Source organism: Mauremys reevesii, linkage group 9 (genome assembly GCF_016161935.1).
Source record: "Mauremys reevesii isolate NIE-2019 linkage group 9, ASM1616193v1, whole genome shotgun sequence".
NCBI lineage: Eukaryota > Metazoa > Chordata > Testudines > Geoemydidae > Mauremys > Mauremys reevesii.
Window position 1 is genome coordinate 99958829 of NC_052631.1, and position 26998 is coordinate 99985826.

The 26998-nt window shown below is 44.8% G+C and overlaps 1 protein-coding gene across 2 annotated transcripts in view; it reads left to right on the plus strand.

Moving 5' to 3' along the window:
- The window catches only part of HS6ST2 (heparan sulfate 6-O-sulfotransferase 2), a 227414-nt gene that overhangs the window by 191234 nt on the left and 9182 nt on the right, over positions 1-26998 (plus strand). The window contains exons 4-5 of one of the 2 annotated variants that reach the window (XM_039489122.1): positions 6115-6132; positions 7928-8033. The exons of the other annotated variant lie outside the window; for it this stretch is intronic. Coding sequence (XP_039345056.1) covers positions 6115-6132; positions 7928-8033 — 124 coding nt within the window. The remainder of the gene's footprint in view (positions 1-6114; positions 6133-7927; positions 8034-26998) is intronic. 2 annotated transcript variants of the gene reach the window in all.

Consider the following 26998-nt stretch of genomic DNA (forward strand, 5'->3'; position numbering starts at 1 on the left):
AATGTCAGATCGGGTGGGAAGAGGCTGAACAGCTGAGGAGCCCGAGTGATGGACCCTGTACTTAGCCAGGAAAAGCTAATAGAAGATCTTGCGGGAGGAGTATCAGTGGAGCGGAGAGGAGGAAAGCGAGATGGCAGAGTGTCCAGGAGAGTGTGAACACTGAGGAAGTCTCTGCACTCAGACAACTAAATGGCTCCTTTTTTAAAACTTCAAACTTGCTGCGGATGTACCCTTCGTGTGGCTCTGTCTTTATTCGGGGAGAACTTCATTTGCCAGGGTAAAGGCGACCAGGATGGACACACGGAAGTGAAGCGCCTTATGCCCATATAGAAACTTTTTTCTCTTTTACAATTCTGAAGTTATAACCCTTGGAAGATGTGCAGTGTGAGACTTTCATTAACGTTTCTCAGTGCACAGAGGGCTGGAGATACAGGCCCATATGTGGAGTGTAATAAAAACCCTGAGCCTGGTTCTACTCTCTTGTCTCTCCATCTCACCTATCCAGGGGTAAATCAGGAGTAACCACACTGAGCTGGGTAGAATTATTCTAGTGTCAAAGTGTTGTGAGATGAGAATCAGGCCTTCTTGATTTTAGTTCTGTGATAAGAGTGTCTCAAACTCGCATGCCTTCATCTGAAAGTCTGATTTCCTGTGAACCCTGTGTGATCGACCAGGGACACATGCATGTGCTAAGGAGCACTTTGAGAGTGGGAGGAACTCGTTGCTGTAGGAGTTCTGGTGTCCCAAGGATGGAAATCCATAGGTGTTCTTCTTGGGGCCTGCAGTTACTAGAAGTAATGGCCGCTCAGTCAGTGAAAGGCACCAGTGTTTTGTTTGTATTTTTTTTTTAACAAGAATTGAATCATGTACATGAAAACCTCATCCATAATGTTTTATTCAGGGTCAGATTTTTTTAATAAAGCCTCTGCTTTTGCAACCAGAGTTAGCCTTATTCACGCATGAGAGCACATAAATATCCAGCAGACTGGTTTGTGATTCTGGCAGCGTCATGAATGTCGTCACTCTTTCACATATGGAAAAGCAGAGGTCTAGCTGTGCCGTGAGTGCACAAGGCAGGAAACTCAGAGCTATGGTTCCCAAGTTACAATTCCTTCACTACTTCCAACTGATGGTTCCTCTCCTGTTACTGTGTTTGTAAATGTGACACATGGCCAAATTATTGAGATTCTGCCCTGTTAAGTACTATTGAATTTGGCTGTAATGTAGTCAAGTTAACCCCATACAAATTGCTACATGCTGTGTGTGGAAGGTGAGTGAAATCATAACTTTTAATTTCCTGATGCTAGTGCATCTAAAACCTTAACCGTTAACATAGTGTTGTGTTTGGACTGCTATTTTGATTAGCTAAGCTTCATATGTGCCATGCTTTTGCCATGTTTTACATGAAACATTTTTATACACGTTGCATTACTAAAATATTAGTGATGCCGCATTTGCTATCTTTGGTTTACCATAGATAACAGCACTGAATATTCTTTTCTGTTTGATTCAATAGTGCATGACAAGGGAATCCAATTTGTTCAGATTTAGATGACATGCCTCCAAATTATGTAATTCCATTAGGAGGTGCCGGCAGCCAGGCCTCGGCTCACAGTCTCTGCAGACATAACCTATAATGGTACATGTTGCAAATATTAGTGTGTGGTAAGCACAATGTTGATAGCCTGACCTGTCTCTCTGGGTCGTGTTTGGGGGAATGGAGAAGATGGAAAATGGTTTAGCTGTACTAAGGACTCTAATCTGGCAATAAGTTATGTTGCTACAAGAACAAAGCTTTGCAATGAAAGATGAATTTGTAATGGGACTATATTTTATGTAGAAAAAATTAGACTGTAAATGCTGCACTTTGAATAGGAGCTTGTATTCAGTTCCATAAATGAAAGATATATTGGTTGCAGATCTATAGAGAGAGATTTCTCCTGCATACCATTTCAGGTTCACCTATAAAGTGGAATGTTAGATATTTAGGAGGAGGATGAAAACATAAGGCTAAATCCTACACTGTTACAACTTGTTTTAAATTATTAATCTTTAAAATGCATGATAAAAATTCTACGATGTAAATTCCAAGGAAGTGCGATTGGCGCTTGCATTGCCTGATAGCTATCTAAATAGTGTCTTTAAGATAATTTTTGAACGTTGAGTCACAGACTTAAAATATCTGTGAACGGTAAGAGGCAGTTCTAGTGGGGAAGTCTCCTTTTTAAGCTGTTTATATGAATTCAGTGTTACACAGGAACAGAAGATTTCCACTGTGCCTTAGATATCAATTGGGATAAATGGGGCGTTAGCTCTGGCTCAAATTTTTGGAAAAAATGGAAATTGAATCTGGCCGGCTGATCATACATGAGAGAGAAGAGATGGCAGATTTGTGGAACTAGGCCAAATGCCATGCAAGGGATTCAAAGCCAGCACCACTTTTAGATTGCAGACCAGATGCAAAGGTCTTAAAGCCAAAGCCTTGGCAGGACTAAGGAAAACACAAGCCTCTTGCTCCTGTCTAGGGGGCTGTGGATGGGCTCCAGGTCTGCCGCGCACTGGGAGCTCCGCAGCGGCTCAAAGGGTTAGGTACTCATGGAAATCAGATCCCTGCTCCCCTGAGCAGCCACCCTGGCCGATGGAAGCAGGGCACAAAGGCCAATCCATCCATAACAGTGTTCCCTGCCCAAACGTGCATGTGATGTGAGGAGTGGCAGATGGGAGGCCTGGGGGGTGAACTGGGATCGTGATGGCTGTGAAGGTTTGGGCGCTGCTACTGTGTGGGACCACAGTTTTCTTCAAGAATTTTAAAGCCATTTAGCCGGTAATTTCCTCCGGGTGTGTCTACACTGCAGCTGGGAGCAGTCCTCCCAGCTCACATGGGTAGTCTTGAACTAGCTCCTCTCGAGCAGTTGTGGCCACAAAGTACCAGTGGTGCTTGGCATCTACAGCTAATATTTTTCTGGCAGCATCAGGGGCTTGGTAGAATGTATTTTCTGCAGAATTTGGGCCTTGACTAGAACAAGCGCATCCTAAGCTTTACTCCAGCTAGGTATAACTAGAGGAGTTTCATCTGCTTCTGTAATTATTTTTATTATATGTGCAAAGGGTTTTAATAACGTTCTTGGTTAGAAAATAAGCATGGGGGTGGGGGTGTGTTTATGTATGTGCACGTACACGTTCTGAGATGTTCAGTAACTGAGATTATACAATCTTCTCCTCTGTATATAAAGAGAGAGAGAGAGAGCCAGCAGCCAGTTTGAGCAAACGGGTTCCAGATATTGACCCATCCCAATATCCCCTTTTCACATGAAGATGGCATATATGCTTCCTTCTGACAATAGGATGCATTGAAATGTCTGGGGGAAGAGCCATTTTGCTGAAAACAATGTAATGGAAGTGTCAGCATGTTGAAATCTGAGGTCTGCTAGTTGCTGCTGTCTTAATGGGAGACTTATTTAGATGTCCTTGGGGACACTGTTGCTTTGCCTGATCTTTGGTATTGGAGCCATTTGCACTGCTTCTTAGCCTGCTATCGCACTGCAGCCTCCCTTTACTGGAATGTTAGTTAGACGACGACATACATTAGGGAAAGAAATTAGCCTCTTGCTGTACGATAGAGGATGTTGCCCCATACACTATTTCAACTTCATATTTAAAGCCCAGTGTAATTTTGCATTAATGATTTGTTTAGCTAATACTGTATAACACACTTTCTTAATCTGCCATATGGGAAAAGACACTGTTACCCAGCGGTAATTGGATTTCATGCAATTTGGGAAGAAGTTACATTCCCTTAGATTAGCCAGGTATGGAAACCTAGGAAGAGAATGTAGTGTCTCAATGGTAAACCAGTTTATGTTAAGGTGTGTTAGTTTATATGGACAATACATAGCCCTGTGTAACTGAGAGCAGAAGCTGCACCATTATGTTTACAGCCAGTCACCGTTTGGCACACTCATACATTGTGCTGGAATGGAGGAGTTCTGATTCGCTACAAACCGAAATAGACACTTTTCAGCAGCAGTGCTAGCTAGCGATTCTCTTCAGTTTATCGGCATCATAGAAAAAAAATTATTCTGTCCTGTATCTGCAAGCACACGAGTTGTGCTGTAACTGGGGAAACTTGTGTGAAGATGTGGAAGTTCCTGAATGCAGCCCACATTCCAAGGAGAGGTTTGAATTTGGGAACCTCAGCTCTCTTCCCCCACCTTTTCAAATGCATTGTGTAACACCTTCATTACATTCTCACTCAACACTTTCTGAAATATATACAGGTTTACCATATCTTATCCTCCAAGAATATGTACATGAATGGCCTTTAATTACTGTTGTCACACACTAAGCATATTAATAAACCTATAGTGAATGTCAGTACTGTATTCACCAACCTATGATATACTTTTTGTGATATGATACGTTTTAATTACAAGTCAGCATTTTCATAATTTGTTGGTCTGAGTTCTTCTGAACTAAGACCGACTGTAATAGAGAGATCTGTGCATTTTCATTATTGCTTTATAGTAGGCAGGACTATGTGTAAGATGCAAAGAACAAAGCTAGCTCAGAAGTCTCTGTGGTGGTATTCTCCAAACCACCTGGCTATGATTTCATGGAATTAATATCGGCACTGTCTGGGCATCCCTCTCAAACTTTAATTTTAAAGTTGAACCCAGAAAGTAGGAATAATAATCTCTTTACGGCCAGATCACCCCAAAGAAATCTGAAAGCAGGGGCCAGAGGGGACCAAAAACTCTGAAGGGTTTTTTTGGTCCCCTCACATTTTTAAGTCATTTACCCCCTCTAGTGGCATGAGTTGAGCCTGCAAATCCTGGAGATTCAGGCCTGAACCAAAGACAATTGCAGTCAGTAGTTTCCCATTGACTTCAGTAGGCTTTGGATCAGCCCTTAGAGAATCAGCCAGGAGGGACACCCTGACCCATCAAAGCCTGAGCCATCTTGCTCTGCTAGTCTCCTGCCCATGGTAATGTGGCTCCAGCAGAAGCTACGCTGATGTTGATGAATCCCCTTGCAGCTGTGTAGTAGCAGCAACAGAGGTGGATTCTGCCAGGGTACTGCTGCATCAAGCAGGCTTAACCCCCTTCCCTATTTCCCAGTAGAAATCTAAGGGTGGAGTGGGCTGGGGGGAGTTGTATGGCCACGGGGGAGTAATGCCCAAGCTGGCTCCCCTCTGATTGTGCGCTCTAAGTAGAAGGAATGGTCTTGGCCCTGGAATTAAAATCTCGTCCACAGAACAGGCCAGAGAAGCAGGAGAAGACAGAGGACAGTTTCATTACAACAGCCTCAATGGTGTATTTACTTACAAAATATGCGCTTGTTGCACAGCTTCGGGATTAGACGCACAATCTGTTGCAAGTCCACTGCCTAGCACAGGTTTTACAGGACAAATACGTCATGGAAACCTACATTGCAAAGGTGTCTCTCACCCACCCTCAGGGAAAGAAAAGAACTGCTCCGCCACCCTCCTCAAGCAAACGCTTGGGTAGGCATGTGGATCCAGGTTTCAGCTCTGGTTTTCCCAAAGTACAACTCTAGGGCCCATCAGCAGGAATATGGCCACTGTCAAGGCGCGAGTTAGCGGGAATGGTGGCTTCGTGTGGGACAGTGAGGGGGGAGCTCTCTTGATAAAGAATCTTATTGATGGAAACTATGTTGTAGAGCAATTGTGTGGGCGGAGAGAATAAAGCCACAGTTTACTCCTGGATTCTGTTTCACTGGGGAGATTTAGATGGCCCTTACGACCCCTTGTCCATTAGGAACAGAGAACTCCAGAGCAGATTAAATAAACTGCCAAATAATTCTCAGGCAAGAATCAAAGCTCAGCAGAAGAACGCTATGTCTCCTAGAAGGATTCAGGTGTTTAGAAGCCTTTCAGAGCAGCAGCGGATGTCTTTGTGAGTCTGGGGACTGGCCGTAGAACATCTTTCCAGAGAGTTTCCATTGCATGTGGCACTTCTGAGCCAGGTGGATAGCGGTTGGGATGTTTGGTTTTGAAGTTCAAGTGACCAGGTGACACTGTTTTGGCCCATGTAGTATTTCACATCACATCTGCTTTCCTTGCTCTCCGTTTATACAAGTGCTTTCATCTTCCAGATAGCTGTCTGCAAGAAGGTAATTTGGGAGGGAAGATCTTTCAATGCAGGTAATAGTATTTCACCTTCTTTGGTACCTAGCACCCAAAGGTCTCCGTGGGCTTTTGTAACCATCCATCAAGGCAATCGGGCTTCACAGAACTCCTGTAAAGTTGGTAAAACTATTTGTATTCACATTGGTTTTTTTAACGGGGTAAATTGTAGGCATGGCATGGTTATGACTTTCCCTGGGTTAGTTAGCTCAACAGTTAGACTAAACTTGTCCCTGCTCTAAGCTGTTGTTGTCCAGGCTGCATTGTAGGAAATGGGGCATTTCATATGCCATGAAGGAAAAACATGCACGTTTTCAAGAGCTGCAGCTGGCTGTACACCTAGTGCTGACATTGAGGGAAGGTATTATCACCACATACGAAGAGCAGTGAGAGGAAATGCTCAGTGCATTATATACTGGGACATGTTCCCAGAAAATGTTTCCTCCAAGTAATTACAGAAAAATGACACCACAAGCCTAGGCAGTGGTTCTCCTTTGTGTTTACGCTTATGGTAGTGAAGATGAATGAAGAAGTGTATCGCGAAAGCTTACAAAAATTAAATTTCCCCATAGCCCATTCAGGTGGGGCAGTGGTTATTTCTTGGCCTGAAAGGGAAATAGCCTCATTAGATGTGACAGCGTGGAAGGCTTCCCCTTTGTTTCCTTAACTCTCCAACGATCCAAGTAGACTTTTTCTTGTAGTTTTTGAGCTCACTCCCATTGCTGGCCATCTTTTATCCACCTAAATTAGCCTAGAAATGTCTTAGGGCAGCGACCATACTTTTTGTGTCTTTCTAAAAGCACAGGGAACACCTAGTCTCCTTACATCACTCGAAATATTAAACATTAAACAAAAGTCAGTTGTTGCCGTCAGAGATAGCTTTCAGTTGCAGAATCCTATGGTTTTTCTGGCTTTCTAACAATATCACGCAGGAGAATTCCTGACCGCAGAGAGATGCATGTAACAATTGGAAAGGAACGTCTGTCACACACATCTGCTGGTTCTTGTGACTGAAATACACCAGCCCTGAGTTTTCTCCCTAATTTTCAACAGAGGTTTTATAGCAACAGGGCTTCCTCTCCGCCTGCTCAGAATAGATCCTTTCTTACAGTCTCTCTCTTGTGTTTCTTTCCCACGTGAGAAGAAGTTATTACAAGGTTCTCAGTGTTTCTCTCTGCCCCCAGAGTGGGCGCTAAGGAGAATTCTGCGATACCTGTAATTATGTTGTCTCTTCCTTTTGCTATCTAAATTATTTTGCCACGGCAAAGGAGAGAGCGAAATGTAAAAAAGGTCAGCTGCTTGCTGCTGGGACTATTTCTGGCAGAGTGACAGAATGTTAAGCCTCCGGGGGAATGGACAAGTGCTTGGTATTGTTCCTCTGCATCTCTCAGTGAGCAGAGGAGCTGCCTTGATGGGCCCCAAAGGGAGACCCATCCAGCCCTCTCCATCTGGGGGACACAGGGCTCCCAGGATAGGGACTAGGGGGGTTATGGCAAGGGGAAATGAAGGCTCTCTCAGCGTTGCAGCTGGTACACGGAGGACCCCTTGAGGAAAACAGTGCAATAAACAAACACACTAATGAAGCCTTTCACTGGGATGAAAGCACCAGGTGACATCACATCATCTCTTGTCTAAGTAAGACAGGAGCCACCTTTGCCAACTTTCTTGTCTTAGTCCTTTTTCCTAGGAAGCCATGTTCGCGCACTCCTTGTGACGTTATAGTGTAGAGAGAGTGGCTGAATTTCATTTCATCACCAACATGTACAATGCCTTCTCTTGTAGGGAAAGGATTTACTCTTGAGTGGATTTTATTTGGACATCCAAGGCTGCTGTCCCAGTCTCTTTGGTTGCTGTGGTTGAAACAGGGTTTGGAAGAATACAGTACAAGGCAAGATTTAAAGCACACTGACGAGTAAACTGTAAATTTTATCTGGAAAATGCTGGCTACCCTGTAAAATTCAGGACACCATCTGTTTCATTGCTTGCTTGCGGTAACATTTGTATTTGGTAATTAAAATGTCTCTCACGTTTTTAGCTAGAATAATCCATGCAAGGATAGCACATGTCTCTCTTTGTAGGGCTCTTTAAATCATTTTAAAGATGGTCACAGATAAGCGCATTGTTATTTTGAAGCATTTCCTGCTGCTTTCCTGCAAACCAAGTGTTTACAAATTCTTTCCTATCTTTTTTTTTTTTTTTAAATAGCAACTCTGAATTCTTCTGGAAGAAGCTGTACATTCCATTGCACTAACCCATGCATTTTTCAGTTCATTGGGTGTAGTGCAATTGGTGTTCATTCCAGACATTATAGGAAATGTAAAGAAAGCCCTTTAACAGAAGGGGTCTATGCATCGTTAGATATGCCTGTCTGTTTTTCATTAGCATCAGTAGGAGGTATGAGCATGTAGCATGGAGAGAATAGACCCCTAAGAATTTAACAAAGCACCAAAGCTGAAATTACGCCTTTTTAGAATTTGTTGTTTCTTGTCCGTGTGTCCTTAATTTTGCAGATGGTTAGAATTGCTAGGAGGCATGTGGTGCCCCACTACCCAAGAGACGTGTGGGTCTGTTTTACTGGTTGTAGGTTAGGTTCAAAATTAGTAGTTGCAATCAGCTCATTTTTAAGATCTCCATATACCATGAAGAAGTTTTTCCGCTACAAAGCTGTTCCCCTTTGAAATAGAAACTCTTCCTGAGAGACCTCAAACTAAATTAGTGCTGCTAATCCAACACCCACAAAAACTGGATCTCTGATCTTGTAGTCCCAGAACTCCACTAGAGATAAATCCACAGGAGTATGACCATCTCCTACAAGCAACATGGAGGAAACATTCTTAAATTATAAAAACAACAAGGAGTCAGGTGGCACCTTAAAGACTAACAGATTTATTTAGGCATAAGCTTTCATGGGTAAAAAACCCACTTCTTCAGATGCAATTCTTAAATTATGTGAACAGATACCAGGTAAAATAGACAATCATATTCCAGATGTCCACAGTAGGTTGATTAAACAACATGCCAACCTTCATGCTGTGTTATCTCTGCTATTTATATTCTGTCTATTGACAGATTAAATACAGAATTTGGAATTTTATATTGCAAGGTCACACACTGGAAACCAATGCAGTGACTCTGTGTCCTAGGGGTTAAAGTGCAGCACTGATGGGTAAACTGGATTCTCTTCCTGACTCTGGCTCGGGCTAACTGGGCGGGTCGCTTAGGCCCAGATGATCAAAAGTGGACGTTAGTTTGAAGTGAGGTCCCCAAATAGAGACTTCAGTTGGAGGTGTGGGATGTCAGTACCTCTGAAAATCAGACCGTACGTGTCTCAGAATTCCTGGGCGTTTTGGGAAAATTTTGGACTTGACCTCCCTTGTGCCTCAGTTTTCCCATCAGTAAAATGGGAGATTTACTGTCTGCCCTGAGAGAGAGTGAGGTAGACAGACACAAGGTGCAATGGATGTTATTTTTTTTTTTTTTATTTTATTAAATTTCTGTCTATCTCTCATACATATATCTATATACAGAGACACAGTACCACTGAAGTTGTGGTTCAAATTATTTAAAGACCAGCTGGATTTTTGGATTCTTTAACTTAAAAATGTAAGTGTAATCAATAACAAAGTGGTGTGTAGATGATCTTAGTCCTCAAAGGACCAGTAGCACCAACTGGAGCCAAAGGGGCTCCCCCCCAGCTCTCCCAGCAGCCCAACAGGTAGATAGAGTGGGGGTGAGAGGAGGTGGAGTCCCCCAAGACTGGAGGGAGCAGTGGAGTGGGCGTTCCCAAAGCAGTGTGTTTGCGCTTGTGCTGGAAGGCCCCGCCCAGCCAGGCCGCGGCCTGCGCGGTAGCCGGCGCCGGCCCGGCTGCGCCCCAGTGGCTGCGCTCACTGCTCCAGCCAGGCTCCAAAAGGCCCTGCAGGCCAGGGGCAGGCTACTGGCCACCCACCACAGCAGCAGCCAGCAGCCTGGCCTGGGCCAGGCACAGCAAGTGGAGAAGCGCCAGCGCCCGAACATGACGATACGGCCAGTAAACAAACCGGCAACGCCGGCGGAATACTGAGGGGAAGGCTCTGGCAAGAGGAACCAATGAATGAGGAGCTGGAATAGGGAATGAAGGAATAGCTGCAGAGCCCAGAGCCAGCCCAGGGTCACAAGTCAGGTCAGGAGGGTCAGGTCAGTTGAGTCACTTGGCATAGGAGTGAGGCCTGCTCATTGGCACAGGACATATTGCCCATTAACAGCCCCAGTGCAGCAGAGCTAAGCCAGCACACAGCAGGTGGAGCCCCAGAGCACAGCAGAGGCCCCCAGCCAGCGCCCGCCTGCAGTCATGTCCATGTCATGGCATCTCATGCTCAGGCTGGCTGTGTGCTCAGGTGGTGTGCTGTGCCCTGGGTTCCGCAGGTGGGAGGGGGAGGTTCTGGGAGAGGCACAGGAGGGTGGGGGCCCCCCACGTCTTCGGCCGGCACCCGTGGCGGCCCCGAAAGAGCCCGGACCCCGCCCCCCCCCCGAAGCGAAGGAGCTCGGAGGCGGGGGACCGGCTCTGGGGGCGGTCCCCGCGTAGGGTTCGGAGGACAGTGCAGAGCTTCCAACCCGTGCTGGATGGGCTGGGCTGTGGCAGGGCTGGGGAGGCAAAGGAAGAGAGGGGGCAAAGGCAGGGGCAAAAATTGTGTAGTGCAGTAAAAAAATGAGGGCGGGGTGGATGGCGGACAGGGCTTGTGGCCTGGCTGGGTGGGGGAGGGGCCTGGGCTGGTCTGGGGTGGTGGGCTGTGGGGGGCTAGGTGGTAGAGTGCTTGTGAGATGTGTCAGTGTTTTGGGTCAGTGTTTTGTTGGATCTCGACCCAGTGCAGCCTTACAGGGGAATTACAGCAAGGGACCAGCCCCAGCACAGGGAGGGTTTGTGGGGGCCTCTGTCGGCTGTGCTGGTTCTGGAGGGGGATGTGTCGGGGTGGGCAATTCTGCCCCGCCGCAATGGCCGACATTGAATGAGGGGAGGAGGGATAGCTCGGTGGTTTGAGCATTGGCCTGCTAAACCCAGGGTTGTGAGTTCAGTCCTTGAGGGGGGCCACTTAGGCATCTGGGGCAAAAATTGGTCCTGCTAGTGAAGGCAGGGGGCTGGACTCAATGACCTTTCAAGGTTCCTTCCAGTTCTAGGAGATAGGTATAACTCCAATTATTATTATTTATTATTAATGGTGGCAATGCAATCAAAATTCAAACAGAGAACCTGGGCTGAACGTTTAAACCATATCGATGACGTTATTTCCTGCAGGGTGCCTTTGCCTCAATAGGAGAGATGCAAATCACCATCCCTACAGCGGTGCAGGGATGAACTAGGGTCTTAATCTTCCTGGACTTCATCACTGTTCTTGACATATGGGCGCCTGCAGTGGAGCCTCTTGAGAGTGCTGAATTGGTGCTAGTTTTGTGGTGTTTAAAGGATGCAACAGCTGAACTCGCTTTCACTTGTGACCTAAATCATTATTTGAACCTTAACGCTAAGGATCAGTTACTGATACAGGCGCAGTCTAAAATCCATATCCATTCAGTGTGTCACCGGGGGTGTCTCTGCAGCATGCATGTGCTTTCACGAGCATTCCCAGAATACCAGGAAGTATTTGGTTAAGTTTCTGTTTACTTTAGAATCTATACTTCCCATGCACGATTTGGAGTTTTTCCTGCACTTCGGCTGAATAAGAGATCTTCTGACAAGCAGATTCCCCCCCGTTTAATCTTATTTTTATGTAAGATGAAAGCTTTATTTTCTCTCTTTTTTATAAGCCTGCTGCATCATGGTAAATGGATCAAATCCAGCTAGAAAAAATGGCATGTCTTTGCAAAATGAATGAGATGAAAGCACAGGAGAGAAGGAATCTGGGTGTGTCCTTGCTCTCGGATGGGTTGCAAAGGCTTGTTTCCTTACTTGAAATAAAAGCTCACGCACATTAAACTTTACACAGCAAATATATAGAGGAAGTTTTGTTAGAAACACAGTTTACCATTCTATGCAAGTTAAATCCAATTATGTTAAGTGGGTGGGTAGTTGAAATTTCTAAAATCCTGGTTTAGCAGGAGGTGTTTCAAGCTCACAGCTTCACAGTGTATTGCTGTGCAATAGCAACCAATACCCAGTCGAGATTAAAGATGATGGTTCTAAGGAGAAAACTGGGATTCTTCAAAATTACCAGCAAGTGAAACATGTTTTGAACAGTTTTAAGACTTAGATCCTGTTTTGTAATGAGATGCATGCAAGGGCAGCAGATCCGTGCTCCTGTGCTAAGCCCTAGTGAAATATTCAGTGTGAGCCTCTCGTTGCAGGGTCAGGGTCTTAGTATTGACTGCAGGAATGCTTTACAAAATACAGGCTGCCATTTTAAATATTCTAATTGTCTGTGATAAAATTCCAACTTTGTTCCCTGGAGGAGAGCAGTGAGGTTAAATCATTAGCACCACAACCCTCAGTGATGATTACAAAAATGTTTGCAAGTGACTTAATCCGTATAGTTTAAGTGCCCTGTTTTAATGTTATTGCCCTGATTAAGTTTCCTTAGCTAATATATGTTCCGTTTCCAATTCAGGTAAGTGAGAATACCCTTCCATTACGTGATATCGCCAAAGAGCCTTGGTGGGAAAGGACTAAACTCGGCTCTTTCAATTGATACAGACTTCTTCGTTATGTAACCTTGCTGTGTTAAATGAAATCAACGGGAGCTTAAATTAAAATTGCATCAGGCTGCTGCTGTAAATATTTTGTCCGTAGCTCAGGCCATTTTTCGGCATCAGGCTGAGAATGTATTAGTTTTAATGCATTAATTACTAATGCCAAGATATTTTTAATCATTGTTTTTTACCAATGACAACATTTTAGAGATCTGGTAAACAGATTCTTGTAAATTTGCATATGTGCAGTAACTAAGTTACACAAAATATACATCGCCTCGGTTCATGGTTCTTTGTATAGCAGCAGCACATTCTTGATCTGGCTTTTAAAAACATTCTTTAAATCAATTTGATCAATTTGTGTCTTTATTTTTGGCAGCAGAAAGGATGAATGTTATTGCCTCCTGAGTGAGTTTGTGTGGGAAGATGGAGTTCTGTATGCAAATGATTTGAAAAGACATTAATATCAATGTTACACTTTCTAACTCAATCCAAACTTTCTTCTTTCATATATTATTAAAGAGAATTAATTTAGTTCTGGAATAGAAACAAAAGTTTTAATAAATATCTACCTTGACAAAATTCCAAGTAGTGCAATGCCCAACAATTTTTAGGTTAATGTATATGGTCAGTTTCTTAACTACAGTATTGCTAGAACGGTAGTTGTTTGTAATTGTTTTTTTATATCCATGCCATTTTATTTTTAGTAAAGAGTTGAGTAAATGGATATGAGGCGGTTACGAGTGCTAGGGAAATGGGTTAGCACACAGTTCATAAGTCCATATTCACATAATCATTTTAAAAAGATCAGAGAGGTTTGCATGTTCTTGCTTCTCATCCAGGTTGGCAACAAAATTTATGCTGCACTAGACAGCTTGCAAAAAACCTAGAAACTTTATATATTCTATTTATATGGTGCATTCCAGTTGAACAAAATGTGGCTATAATAATCATTTTGTTTGCTTTGATCCTAGTGCAGTTACCCTGCACTATCTTGTTAGCTAGTTAACTGTTCATCGGCCTGAAGAAACCCTAACCTTGATAAGAAGATATACAGGTGCAGAAAGGAAGGCCCAATCTAATATTGCTTTATTCCATTTTAATGGCACTGAGCATGCTGTCCTATTCAACCACGTGCCTTCTACTTGAAAACTAAGGGGAAACCAGCCAATTTGTTGGACCAGTGATTGTATTAAATTATTAGTGTATTTTCCTCTAGCCACTACACTGGGGTCAGCAACCTTTGAGAAGTGCTGTGCCGAGTCTTCATTTATTCACTCTAATTTAAGGTGTCGCGTGCCGGTAAAACATTTTAATGTTTTTAGAAGGTCTCTTTCTACAAGTCTATAATATAGAACTAAACTGTTGTATGTAAAGTAAATAAGGTTTTTAAAATGTTTAAGAAGCTTCATTTAAAATTAAACTAAAATGCAGAGGCCCCCAGACCGGTGGCCAGGATCCGGACAGTGTGAGTGCCACTAAAAATCAGCTCCCGTGCTCAGGTTGCCTACCCCTGCACTACACAATAACAAGCTTTGCATGACACATTTGAGACAAAGCGAAAATACGCAGGACTATGATGAAGATTTTTTTAAAACATAATATATTTTGGGGTCTTTTTTTACAAAAAGAATCTGCAGTTTGTAGAGTTTAATATCTGTTTCCACATAGTTATTCTGGCTCCATAGGTAGAATGTAAATGCTGACCTTGGCATAGCAGTTGTGTTTTACAGATTACTGTAATTTCCTGAATGTCAAAACTCCAAATTTTTCTACTAAGCAAACTTTTCAGTGGCAAACCAGATTGCCTCCATAATATATCACCGTGTGCAGGAGAAATGAAATCTTTATGTACTGGATTATGAATCAATGAGGCATTAGGATTCTTGGAAGGGTGAGTGGACTCTGGAAGATGAACAACTGCCACGGTTCCATCGCTGTAAACCACTGTTTATGGAGTGCAGGCTTTGGAAACCTACATCTTGCATGCTACCCAGTTATACGGTACAAGCTGAAAACATTCCTGCAACTGCATTTAGATGGGGTAAATATCCTCTGATTTATAGCAGGGTCCATGGCTGTTCCCTGAATCTTTTGCAGTAGCCTAACGGCGTTTTCCTTTCTGGTTTAGGAGAAGCAATGTGCTTTTCAATAAATCTGTAAAAGAGACTGTTATTTAGAGGGTAGATATTATCCAGATTTTGGTACTAATCCCGAGAGATGCTGCATGCATGCAGCTCCCATTGAAGTCAATGGAATTGTAGGGTATTTTTAAGCTGTGAACTCTAGGGGTAGGAATTCTCTGTTGTTGTGTTTGTAGAGTGCCTAGCGCAATGGAGTAGAGAGTTTGTCCACTTGTCGGCACTACAGTAATACAAAAATCACTGGTATCTTGCAGGGCTTGGGCCTTAATTGCCAACCGCCCTATTTCACCCTCGTTTACCCCCGGACAAGCCAACTAGGGTTGTTCAGGTGTAACTAAGGGCACAATTTGCCCCTGAATTCTTTGCATAGGGATACTCACCATTGGAAAATTTCTTCTCTACAGAAGAAAGATTTTGAAAAGCTCAGTGGTACCTCGCTGAGAAAACCCCTGTGTTACCAGCACTGACAGTTAGGGTAACCAGATAGCAAGTGTGAAAAATTGGGACTCATGGGGGGAGGCGGGGTAATAGGTGCCAGTATAAGAGTGAGCTGGGACAGTCCGTATAAAATAGAGATCCTGGTGACTAACTAGAGTTCTTGATATGTCAAGAAGGAAGCATAATATTCTGTTCTGTGTAGCTTCATCTGCCTGCTTCTTTTATTGCTTGGGGTTTAATTCTCTGGTCTGATTGCATGTGACACTTAGATCTAGATGTATAGTGAAATTAGGTTGTCTTGTACCATGGAGGTTAGCGGCACATTTCTCCATTTGGAACCAGAAACCTGCCATCCTTCCCCAGGATGTCCAAATCAGGCTCCTTGGGATTGGGTTCAGCACTGAATTTGCAGATTCCCAAATGGAAGCTTGTATTTTTATAACCAAAGAGAAAAAAATGCGGCTTCAGTCACTGAATCAGTTCTGTGCAAGGGGATCCACAGATATCTTAATTCAAACAGTGGTTAAAGTAATACCACTCTTGTGAATCTACAGGGCAAATCTTACTGACGTAAGCAGAGTGGTGGAGATGCTTGGACAATTTAACTCTCACTCTGAAAAAATTAAACTTGAACACGCATAATTTGAAAATGTTTAAATGTTTAAATATGGGTGTATGTAGATACACACGCGCGCACACACACACACATTTTAAAAACTAAACACAAACTCCATTTCTAGCAAATCTTTCCTGTCCAGTAATTTGACTGCAGATGATGAGCTAGTGTAATGGCTGCTTTTGCAAAAATATCTCACTCCTTTTTATGGGCTCTTATGACAGTTGAATATGTGTTCTTTCCCCTACTGCCAATGAAACAGGTCACTGTCAGATGGTAGCATGCTGCCCCCCCCCCCGCCACCCTCCCCACACACACATAGCATTTGTGGTCTCCAGTAACAGTGTGATTTATTGGATGTTAATAGAAGAAGAAACTAATGATTACTTGGAGGAAGTTTGAATTTACATTTGCTAAAGTCTTTCATTTGCAGCTCTGAAATTTACTTCTCTCCTTTCTTAACGGAGCCTCATTCCAAGCTGCAGCTGGGCTATGAATCTCCTGTGCCCTACTTGGAGTAGAAGTAAAGAAATATAGTGTATGGGCTGCGTGGTTTTACAGAACTCTACAGAAAATACCAATATTTCATCTTTTTTCTTAGAATCTTTATGCTCGACCTTGCAAATAGTAGGCAAGGTGAGCAGTGTCACTCTGACGCCGTGAATTTCCACTGGGCATCGTAACAAAGGGTGGTGGTAGACAGGAGTGTATTAATTATGAGCTGCAGAAATGGACTTGGACTGCATTTTTAAGAGCTGCTCCTGCAATCATTTTCCCACAATCAGACATCCAGCTCAGCCTCATTTTGATTTGAGGAATGAAATGGATCCCGCAGCTGAATTTAATTTAAATGCTACAATTATGGTATCCTCTAATTTATGGATGACTGTTTTACCTTAAATTTGGGGGGTTGATGTGCCGTTTTCTGAAAGTGTGTTACTAGATCATTTCTGTATTTAAAAAATAAACCTCGGGGCTGCTTCGAGGAACTTTTAAAACAGGATTTTTTTTTTCCATTTCAGCATTTGTAAAAAAGCCAGTGTGAAGAGATACTGTGGGGAATTCACATTGATGATGAGGGCCAGGCAGGAGGTTATTTTGACAGTATTTGGCCTGTTTCTGGTCCCCTTTACGCCACTGGCACCTGATTTACACACACACAAATGAGCTCAGGAACAGGCCTCTTGTTCTTTAAGGCTGCCACTCCTGTAAACCAGTCATACTTTGCTGGTTGTGCACCATTCAGCAATTAAAATATTGCTCTTCTAACACCACAGGGAGCGGTTGTCAGGAGATCTGTGGGGATACCTCTCTCTGGCAGCCTTAGTACGCTCTACTCTCCACCGCATCAGACCCCTCAGGGCGGGCAACGGAGCCTCAATAATAATCTGTTCTCACAGAGCAGCTGAGACCCTGTCCCTCAGCTGCTGCTGTGATCTGCCAGAGATGTCATTAGAACAGCGTCCTCCCAGCCTCTGTCTCCAGCAGGACAGTGAGACAGGCCGGAAGTTGCAAGTACAGTCTGCAAGAATGGTGCTTACCCTTTTATTTGAAATGCCATCTGGATAATGAATATACAGGGCCTTACCAGAACTGTAACATGTTTGAGGGAAATGTGGTAATATGGACTCTTAGTCCCAGTACAGTGTAAACCACCTAGCTAACTCCTTAGGCCCAGACCCCATAAACTATCCTGCATAACCCTGTAAGCAAATAGTATTCCCATTTTAGAAGGTGTGAAACTGAGGCAGATTGGTTATGACTTGCCCAGGGAAACACAAATGAATCTGCAGGGATTAGAACTCAAGAATCCCATGCTCACTCCTTTTAATTATGTCTCTGGGTGATAAAATTTTTGTGAACTTATTTTTTAAATGAACATTATTTCCCACTTTCAGTAATATCCAAACAGATGCCTTCCTCTAACAGTAAGGCATCAGGGGTGTTTCTCTTTGAGGAATAATTTACAGCATTAACAAATCAAATTCTCTGAGGGTCACTATCTATGGGAATTAACCTCACCTTCTGGGAGTGAAACACTGTAGGCTGCTTGTGTGATATAATTGAGTTTTACATCTCATTGGCATGTGGTAAGAATGATTGATTGATGTGGGAAACATACACTATTATTGGTCTCAATTGCCTGTTTACATTCTTGGGAACTGAGGGTCAGGCAGAGTTTTTAATCTGAGTTTTTAGCTTTAATGTCATATCCTGATATTTCCTAGCACAGGTTCGCAAAGCCAGTAACAGAGGTAGGTAATAATCTCAGTTAGAATTTGTTGCTATTAGAATAGGTACGTCCACATTCCTGACCTTTTCAGTTTTCTTCACAACTTTACTATAAACTAGGCAGAGAGCAAATCCTTCACTAAATACACCCAGATAGGTTTCAGGGCAGATGGAGAGTATAGAAAGCTGCAAGCAAAAAAGCTGTTGGTTTAGTGTTGAAGTAATTGTATGTGGTAAACAGAACAGGATTCAGTGCTGCTTATGAACAAGGCTGCCTTCATGTTGATTCGGTCAGTTGGAGTACTTGTCATTTAGAGCTATTCAAGGGAAAAACATATCAGCTGACTTGATAGTCTTAGGATCGTTTTTATTATTCTTACTATTATAACTGAACCGTAAATATGTTCATTCAGCTGCATGAGCTGTCAGAGGATGGGAAGAAAACATGTTAAGAGACTCATGATCCTTGAAATACTAGATTTTGTCCGATTATGCCCTATCTAGGGTAGCGTTTCTGATGCCAAGTCATCAACCATCTGATTTTTCTCACTCTGCTAAATCTTAGACTCCTGGCTCTCTCTAATTCCCATCCCTAGATTCCCCAAAGTACCACTTTAATGTCAGCCTCATGTCTCAGGAATTCTGAATCCCTGCCGGGGATTTTGTTGCCCGGCTGTATTGGGAAGGGTCTGTAGTTCTGTCTTTCTGTCAGTCAGTCACTCTCTGCTTCACCACCCACCCTTCAAGGAGCAAGAACATTTAAATACTTCTTTAGTCTCGGTGGCTGTAACTCACTCTTAGAGATGGGCCAATTAACGCATTGTGAAGCCTGCGGTCTGAATTGCTGGAGGAAAAGCTCCCAAGACAGGAGACATCTACATAGCCAGACCCTCATCTAACCTGCTATTTGAAAAGGCTACGGTTTATTATACAAAACCCACCAATGCTAGCGAGGCTTGCCACCGTTAAAATATTGATCCAAGTATATTTAAATATCAGTTTCCAGCATCAGGCTAGAGGACTGGACAGCCTTAACCTAGCCCCGAGATTAATACCGTCCCTACGTGGTTCCTGGTGGCAATACTGCAGAGAAGTTTCTTAAGCTGTTTATGCAAAGGCTGCTGATTTTCCCCATCCTAATTGGACCACTGGGCAATTCTAGCTGAATTCCCCATTCCTGAAAGTATCCTTTTAGTTACGTACAGAGCTCTCTCCCCATGGCGCATGGTCCCCTGTGCCTGAGAACATCTTCCTCAGGAGTTTTTAATAAGTCACCTCTTCCCACCAGTACAGCCCTGCTCCTACTCCTACTCGCACGCCGAGAACAATATGCATGTGCTCCAGGTGGCCTCGGCTGCCACATCTGTGACCTTTAATTGGCCCAACTCTTCAGGACAAAGGACCATGTTGTCTTCTAGATTCGTGATGCACCCAATGCAGTTGGGTCTTGTTCCTGACTGAGGCCTCTGGGCACTAACTTGATGAAAATAAGAACTCCTAATACTGCTGAGCTGTATAACTGCTCCTCTCCCACTCTCTAGCTAGGCATAGAAGCTCCATGCGGGTCAGACGGGACTGACTTGGGCAGTCCGTGAAAATAAGATACTCGTCTCTCCGACCCATCCTCATGTTCCGCATGACATTGCGTGACTCACTCCCTCTTCTCCACGTGCTACCTTGCTCGTTTCCGCCCTCTGAGGCGTGATGGACACTGCTGTCAAGCAGATGGCTGATAAAGGCAAGAGGGTCTCTTTGCTCATATCCTGATTGCTGGCAGCATGCCTTTCCTGCCGTGGTTTGGACCCCATGCCCCTTTGCCTGCCACTAGCTCTGGGGCTCGCTTGCCCGTCTGCTGAGAACTCCAGGCAAGTCTCAGATCTTCTCAAATGCTTGGCTCTCCACGCTCCAGACTAGCAAGAAGCTGCAATCCAATCTAAAGGTGTGGAAAGTCCTGCAGCTGCCACCTCTCTTCCTGGGGATTTCCTTCCCTGATGGGGGTCCCTGCCAGAGAATAGTCCCCGGACTGCACCTTCTGCCTAACATGCGCTATTCTGTTTCTTATAGTCTGTGATTTCCCGCTCACTCTTCCCATGTACTTGAGGATGGGTGGAATTAACCGCGTGTGTGTGTAGGGGGGGGGGCACAGTTTTTATTTTCTCTGCTGTTTCTTTATCTCCCTTGTCTTCCTGACCCGCTGCATTCACAGTGTAACAAGCAGGGCAGTGACTACACCCACCAAAGGGCTGGGTCTGGAAAAAGCTGTAGCAACATCCACAAAAGAGAGAAGACGGCTGTGTTAGTTGGTACCAAAACCCCACTTCAGTCCAATGAAAAGAGAAAGGCTGGAGAACATGCCTGTGGCCCACCATACTGTAATTTGCTATTTTAGGTGCTTTAACTTCTTTTCCAGTAACCCACGGGGAGGGGTGTCTGGCTCCCCACTCACTGATACCCACTTGGATGGCTGTAACAGATAGTGGCTGCTTAGCTCTCAGCTTCGGTCTCCGAACTTCTTAGCTCATAGCTCCATCAAGCGAGGCTCAGGTTTCCAGGCTGAAAGGCCTTGCATCCTTTATCGGATGGCAGCTGACACCGGATGACCTCTAGTCTTTCTTTACCTCAAAGAGCTATTAAGCAGCTCGGCAGCCCTCTCTCCTTTGTCAGGGATCAATACTCTTCTGTGCTGGCACCAACAGGACTTTTGACCTGATGGGGCTTAAATGCACAGAGTCAAATTCAGCTGTGGTGTAACCTTGTGGACTTCATTAGCATACACAGCAAAGCCACGTGGTGGAGTCTCTCCGAAGAGCTCTTCCTTCCAATGGAAGAGAAGCTGTTGGCATGTCAAGAGCACTAAACCTTGCCCGAGCACTATGCCATAACCCTTTCCTCACCAGCATCCAGATGTTAATACTCACTCGTGTCACAAAATCAGGCAACTGTGGCACAGATGAGGAGTGTCTTACGTCTGTGGAATCCAGATTGATTCCCTTAAGCAAAGTAACCAGCTGCTCAGTCCCTACTCAGCCAAGCACTTTCAGCCCATGGTGCCGTCCCACAGCAGTGAACAGGGGATAGACCATGCTTTGTTGAAGAGGGATGGGCTCCTGGATCAGGGCCCTAGAGATTATAGTGAGTAGTAACTTGTCATTTTCTGTGTAGTGTTTTGAGTCCATCTGCTTTTCAAGAGACTGCGCTCATTAGCTTTAGCTAGGAACATAATCACGTAGGGGTTTATTCCGTGCATGCGCACACACACACTTTCAGATTTGCACTCTCCTTCCATTTCTGTTTGTGTATTTATGTTAAAAGTTTAGCAAAAATAAATTTTTTTTCAAACTGTAAATTAAGGAGATTCTGAGTCAGCCCTGGCCTCCTCCCCCACCCCCACCTTGATTCCATCTCTCTGGACCGAGGTGGAGCAGGGGGATGTAGATGGAATCTGTGACCCCAGACTCTTCCTTCAGAATGCAGCAGATTGGTTTAATCTCAACAAATCTCATAGAGAAATGTGTCCTTTTGAGTTTTTCTTTGTTTTTTATAAGATTGTGCCCGGGAGATAATGGGGCTTTTCCAGTTTTCCTGTGAGATAATCAGTATTCAAGCAGCAGTCTTTTTACAGCCAAAGGTCGGCCATTGCACTGACAGCCAGCACTGCCTTTGCGCTGTCATTCTTCTCTCTCCTTCACTGTCCTCACATGCAGGCATGAATCCTCTCCTTCCTCTGCATTGGCGCCAGGCAGGGTCTGCAGAGCAGAGAAAGGAGCTGTGATGCTTTAAGGCAGGAGGAGGTGCATGGGTGAGTCCCATCCAACTCATTAAAATATTATTAGTAATATATGCCTGGGGCTCAGAGTGTGATAGTGCAGAAACACAGATGGCGAATGCTTTGCTAGCGTCGAGGGAGGACTGCGCACCGCGTCTCCTTTTTGTTAACAGTGTCAGTGTCTGCGTACCGACATCCTGGGTTTTGCCTCCAACTTGAGTTTCAAAAGTCTTTGTCATTTAACTCCCAGGTGGGATCGACAGCCCTGGCGATGGCAGTTATCTGTTTATCCACAGCATGGATATGGCATCCGTGTAGCAGTCAGCTTCCTCGTACCGCTTAGCCTACATTTGCCACAGTGACTTGACTTGATGAGGCCGTGAGAGAGATGTCAAGTCTTCAGGTCCATGCAGCATAAAATCATGAGGTGATTTTCCCCTGAAAAAAATCCTCACCGTTAATCTGCCTGGATCCCTTGTCCTGTGTCTTAGGTATCACTTTTTTTTCCCTTGAGTTTCTCCAGCTTTATCTCTGTGGCAGACAGTAAGCAGAGGCCAGAGCCCATGTGGCAACTGTGGGAAAGGTTGATTTTTCTGCCCCCAGAACACTCCTTCACAGCAGCGGCTGCAGAATGCTCCAACAGCAGCCGGTGCCTCTCTGTGAATCCCCCGCTGGGAGCACCTCCTTCCCCAGTTATTACAGGGAACGGGACAGCTCCTCAGCTGGGGTAAATCAGTGTCGCTCCATTGTCTTCAGTGCTGCTGGACCAGTTTACACTAGCTGAGGGTCTGTCCCATTGTCTTCTGCCAGGTGAGAGAACAAACACACAGCGGCTGCCCTGTGAGGCAGTAGGGATGGCCTAAGGTTTTACGTGACACAATACAATGGCCCTGTCCTGCCTTGTCTGAGTGACTGTCCTGTGCACCTGCAAAGCTCACCATGGCCACCCTCTACCAGCCTGTGACCCCACCCCCACTCAGGCAGTGATGTCCCCCCACCACACACAAACGCAAATTACATCTGCTTTTTGGCTTCTCGTGAGGCCTCTGATTGCCCCAGCCAGTGAGAGAGGGGTTGTAAAGCAGGATTTCCCAACCAGGAGAGAGCACTTAGGTTTTCTGGGGCTGGACTAGAATAGGACTGTAGACGGGGAATCATGGCAGGTCTGTGGGTCCTGGTAAGGCCTTGTGGGCCTGGTAGGCTCAGGCTGCCACACCAGTCTCTTTTTCGAAGCGCTTTGAGGCAGGTTGAGTTTACCAGGCTTTACCGGTGTCTGCAAGGCCCTGAAGTGCTGCTGGGAAACCCAAGTGAATCACAGCCCAGGAGAGATACAGAGCCATGTTTCTTTTCTCAGCCATACTGGTGTAAATCCAAAGTATCTCTGCAGCGGGCCAGTCCCAACAGTGACGTAAATAAAGCGGATGTTTCTCAACAAACACAAAATGAGAGCTGCTGTATAATGGGGCAGAAGCTCTCAAGCGAGGGTGGCTCTGACACAAGTGGAGTTGCGCCATGTTTCCAGCCATGTAGCTGAGTGCATGGGTCAATGGGTCTTTACTTTTCTTTATCTTTTTCCAGGACTCCAGTAAAACTTTTTGGTTTAACGACAGCAATGGGTCTTCAGCCTGCTGCTCTCTCACTGCTATTGAAGGCTGGTATCAATGTACCTGCTGTGATCACTGTTTCCATTAGCTCCTCTCAGACTGAACACACAGATTCCTGAGGTGTGGCCAGCATCTTATCAGCCGGCTTCAGAAATCTTTGAGTAGTTGCACTGATAATCCTGTGCAGGGCCAGGGAGACTTGGCTTGTCGTTGCCAGGTGGTGGTGAGTCACAACGGCGGTAGAGATAAGGTGTGGGTTGAGAGGAATTAAGAGCTGGCTTAGAACTTTCACCCGAAACTAAAGCTGAACTAACATTTTCAATAAACTTTACTGTTCATCTTAACAAGCTAGCTGGACTTCCTGGCTCTATCCATCAGTGGAAGCATCCAAATACCAAGAGAGGTTTTGTGCCACCTTTTGAGCCAGTGCAGAGCTATTTATGACTGTGTTTATTTCTTTGTATTGCGGTAGCATGTTAAGGTAGCGAGTATCAGGGCTGCTTTATGTGCACTGCACAAATGTGAAATAAGACAGCGCCTGTCCCGAAGCACTAACATTGCACAAGAGTTTGTCTATCATGTGATTTCCATCCCAGTGCTGCAGACTCCAGCAGTCTGAATAAGCATCCAAACTAATGCATGTTGATCTGAACTCAGCCTCCAAATCTGTGGTGGGTCCATCTGTGATAAGATGTAGTGTGTGAATAATTCACTGACTCAAGAAAATGAACTGGCTTAACCTTGAAATAATGTGATAAGCAGAGCAGTTGATGCTGAATTGGCTCTCTACACTGTTAAACCATTCAGCCCCCCCACTTTACTCCAGGGTGGAATTGCACACAGGGAGTTATCAAGAGCAAATGAATTTCAAACCCATCTCTTGGTACTCGATAGCTTCAGGGTCAGCCTTGTTCCTAGGCTGCCTGTGAGCTTCTTTTGTTCTTTGTTTCATATTCATCCAAGCTAAAGCTTCTGAACACCTGTTGTTACGATAAGCGTAGCTTTCTTTCTTGAGTTGAAGGGAGGCGTCATAGTGAGTAAGGATCTGTGCTTTGCCTGCACGTACATCATTGCAGCTCAGAGTTTGGGCAGGAAGCTCGGTGCTCTTGTCGAGATTAGCAAAAGGAACAAGCTGTTGAGTACAGTACTAAAAATAATTACAAAGTACTGACACGTCTTACTAGTTATAGCAAATCATTCTCAGACACCAAGATCAAATCCATCTCTGGTAGAGGGATGGAGTAAAAAGGTTTAACTTCAACAAAAGGAGTTTGTGGCTAACCCAGATATAATTTCTTTTTGCAGTAAAGTTTTCGCATGCAAACTAGGGTTTCGAAATAATCTGCAAAATACTTAAGATTGGGTCCAGGTGCTGTTTAACAAAGTGACCTTCCATGCCCATGTCTTCAATGGATGATGCAACTGGAAAATCCAGCCTTCGGGAAGAGTGTGCGTGCAGGACCATGTGTAAGATCAAAACTTAGAGATAGAGATAAGCAAGAAACTGGATAGAGACGTGCATAATGCAGCTTAAGCCAAAAATACCATTCCCTCTGAGCAAACATTTGGAGTTCCCATCTGCAGACAGATAACCTCACGTTTCCTGACTCTACAGATGTTCAGTAAAATTCTAAACACCTCAGGGTTCCATATTTCAATCCTTATGTTTGGACATATTTCCCCAAAATGAATGTAATGTTTACTGTTGTTTTATTTAGCCTTTTTGACTTACAATAATGATATTAACTAACATTAAATACATCTGTTCCTCAAACGAGGCATTTTCATGTGATAGAAAGATACTGTTAGATTTTTCAGGTTTTTTTTTTGCTGTTGATTTAATTTTACAGAAAAACTAAACAAAAGAAAATTAGTAACATTTTAAATTGTAAATGTTCTCAGTTTTTTTGTTTATCAAAAATGGTTTGGGCCAAACCTATAGAGGCAGGGCTGGCACAAGGCACCAGCGCTCCAAGCATGTGCTTGGGGTGGCACTTTCCAAGGGGCGGCGCTCCGGCTCCTTTTTTGTTTTGTTTTGTTTTGTTTGGGGCGCAAAAAGCCGGCAGCCGGCCCTGAGCGGAGGTGAGCTGCGGCGGTGGAGGGTGCGGGGAGGGCTGCAGGAAGTAACCCTGCGGGGGGAGGGGCCCCGCAAAAGAACCACTCTCCCCCGCCAGCTCACCTCATCTCCGCTCCACTGCCGCCTACTCCCCCGAGCGCGCCGCCGCTCTGCTTCTCCCCACTCCCTCCCGAGGGGTAGGAGGGGAAATGCGGCACGCCCAGGGGAGGAGGCGGGGCCGGGGATTTGGGGAAGAGGTTGGAATGGGGCGGGAAAGGGGCGGAGTTGGGGCGGGGCCAGGGGGTGGGAAAAAATTTTTGCTTTAGGCGGCAAAAAACTTGGAACCGGCCCTGTATCGAGGGGGTGCTAATGTCAGGGTGTCCTCCTTCCCCCGCCCCGTACCCCATCTCCACAGAGCAGGGGAGAGGGGACAGCCTGGCTCAGGACTTGGAACAGGAGAGAGCTGCTGGGTCGGAGGTTTGAACCAGCCTTCCTGGTGAGTGCCTTAAAGAGACAGCGCACGATCGCTGAGACTTCCCCAGCAGCCAGCACACACTGTCTGTCTGTCTCTTCCCCCTCCCCCCGCCCCGTCTGTCCATGTACCCAGGGCCTGCTCCAGGCACCAGCTAAAGAAGCAGGTGCTTGGGGCGGCCAATACGAAGGGGCGGCACGTCCGGGTCTTCGGTGACGGGTCCCTCAGTCCCTCTCGGAGCGAAGGACCTGCCGTCAAATTGCTGCCGTGTTGTTGTTGTTACTCCTTGCTACTTCCAGCAATGTGCACCTATTCTCTGTAATTTTATTCTTTCAAAGTATGTTATTTTAGTTTTTTGACTGGTCTCTGCATTTCATAATTTTTATTTCTCTTACACTTAAATTTAATTCTTTAAGTAGTGAGTTCTAAAATGCCTAACCTGTCCTGGCTGGAACAAATATCCCTACGGTAACTTCTTAAAAATATAATAGCTAGATGTTTTGTTTCTACTGGTGGCGCACATCTGCGCATACTTCGGCCAAAACACACTGTTTTAGGTAAAATATAAAACAGGTTTATTAACTACAGAAAGACAGATTTTAAGTGATTATAAGCGGCAGTCGTAGAGATCAAAGTTGGTTACTTAGGCTGCAAATTTATTTTTATTTCCTAAGTTCTACAAACTAATCAGGATTTGAATCAAACAGTCTGTCACCCTGACAGATGGTACATGCCAGGTAACAGGTCCTCACTACACAGGCTGGGACTACCCTTCCCCAGTTCAAAGTCTTTGTCCTCCAGATGTTCCTCCAGGTTTTGGGGGGTGGGGAGCCAAGTGATGATGTCACTTCCCTTCTTTTATATTTTC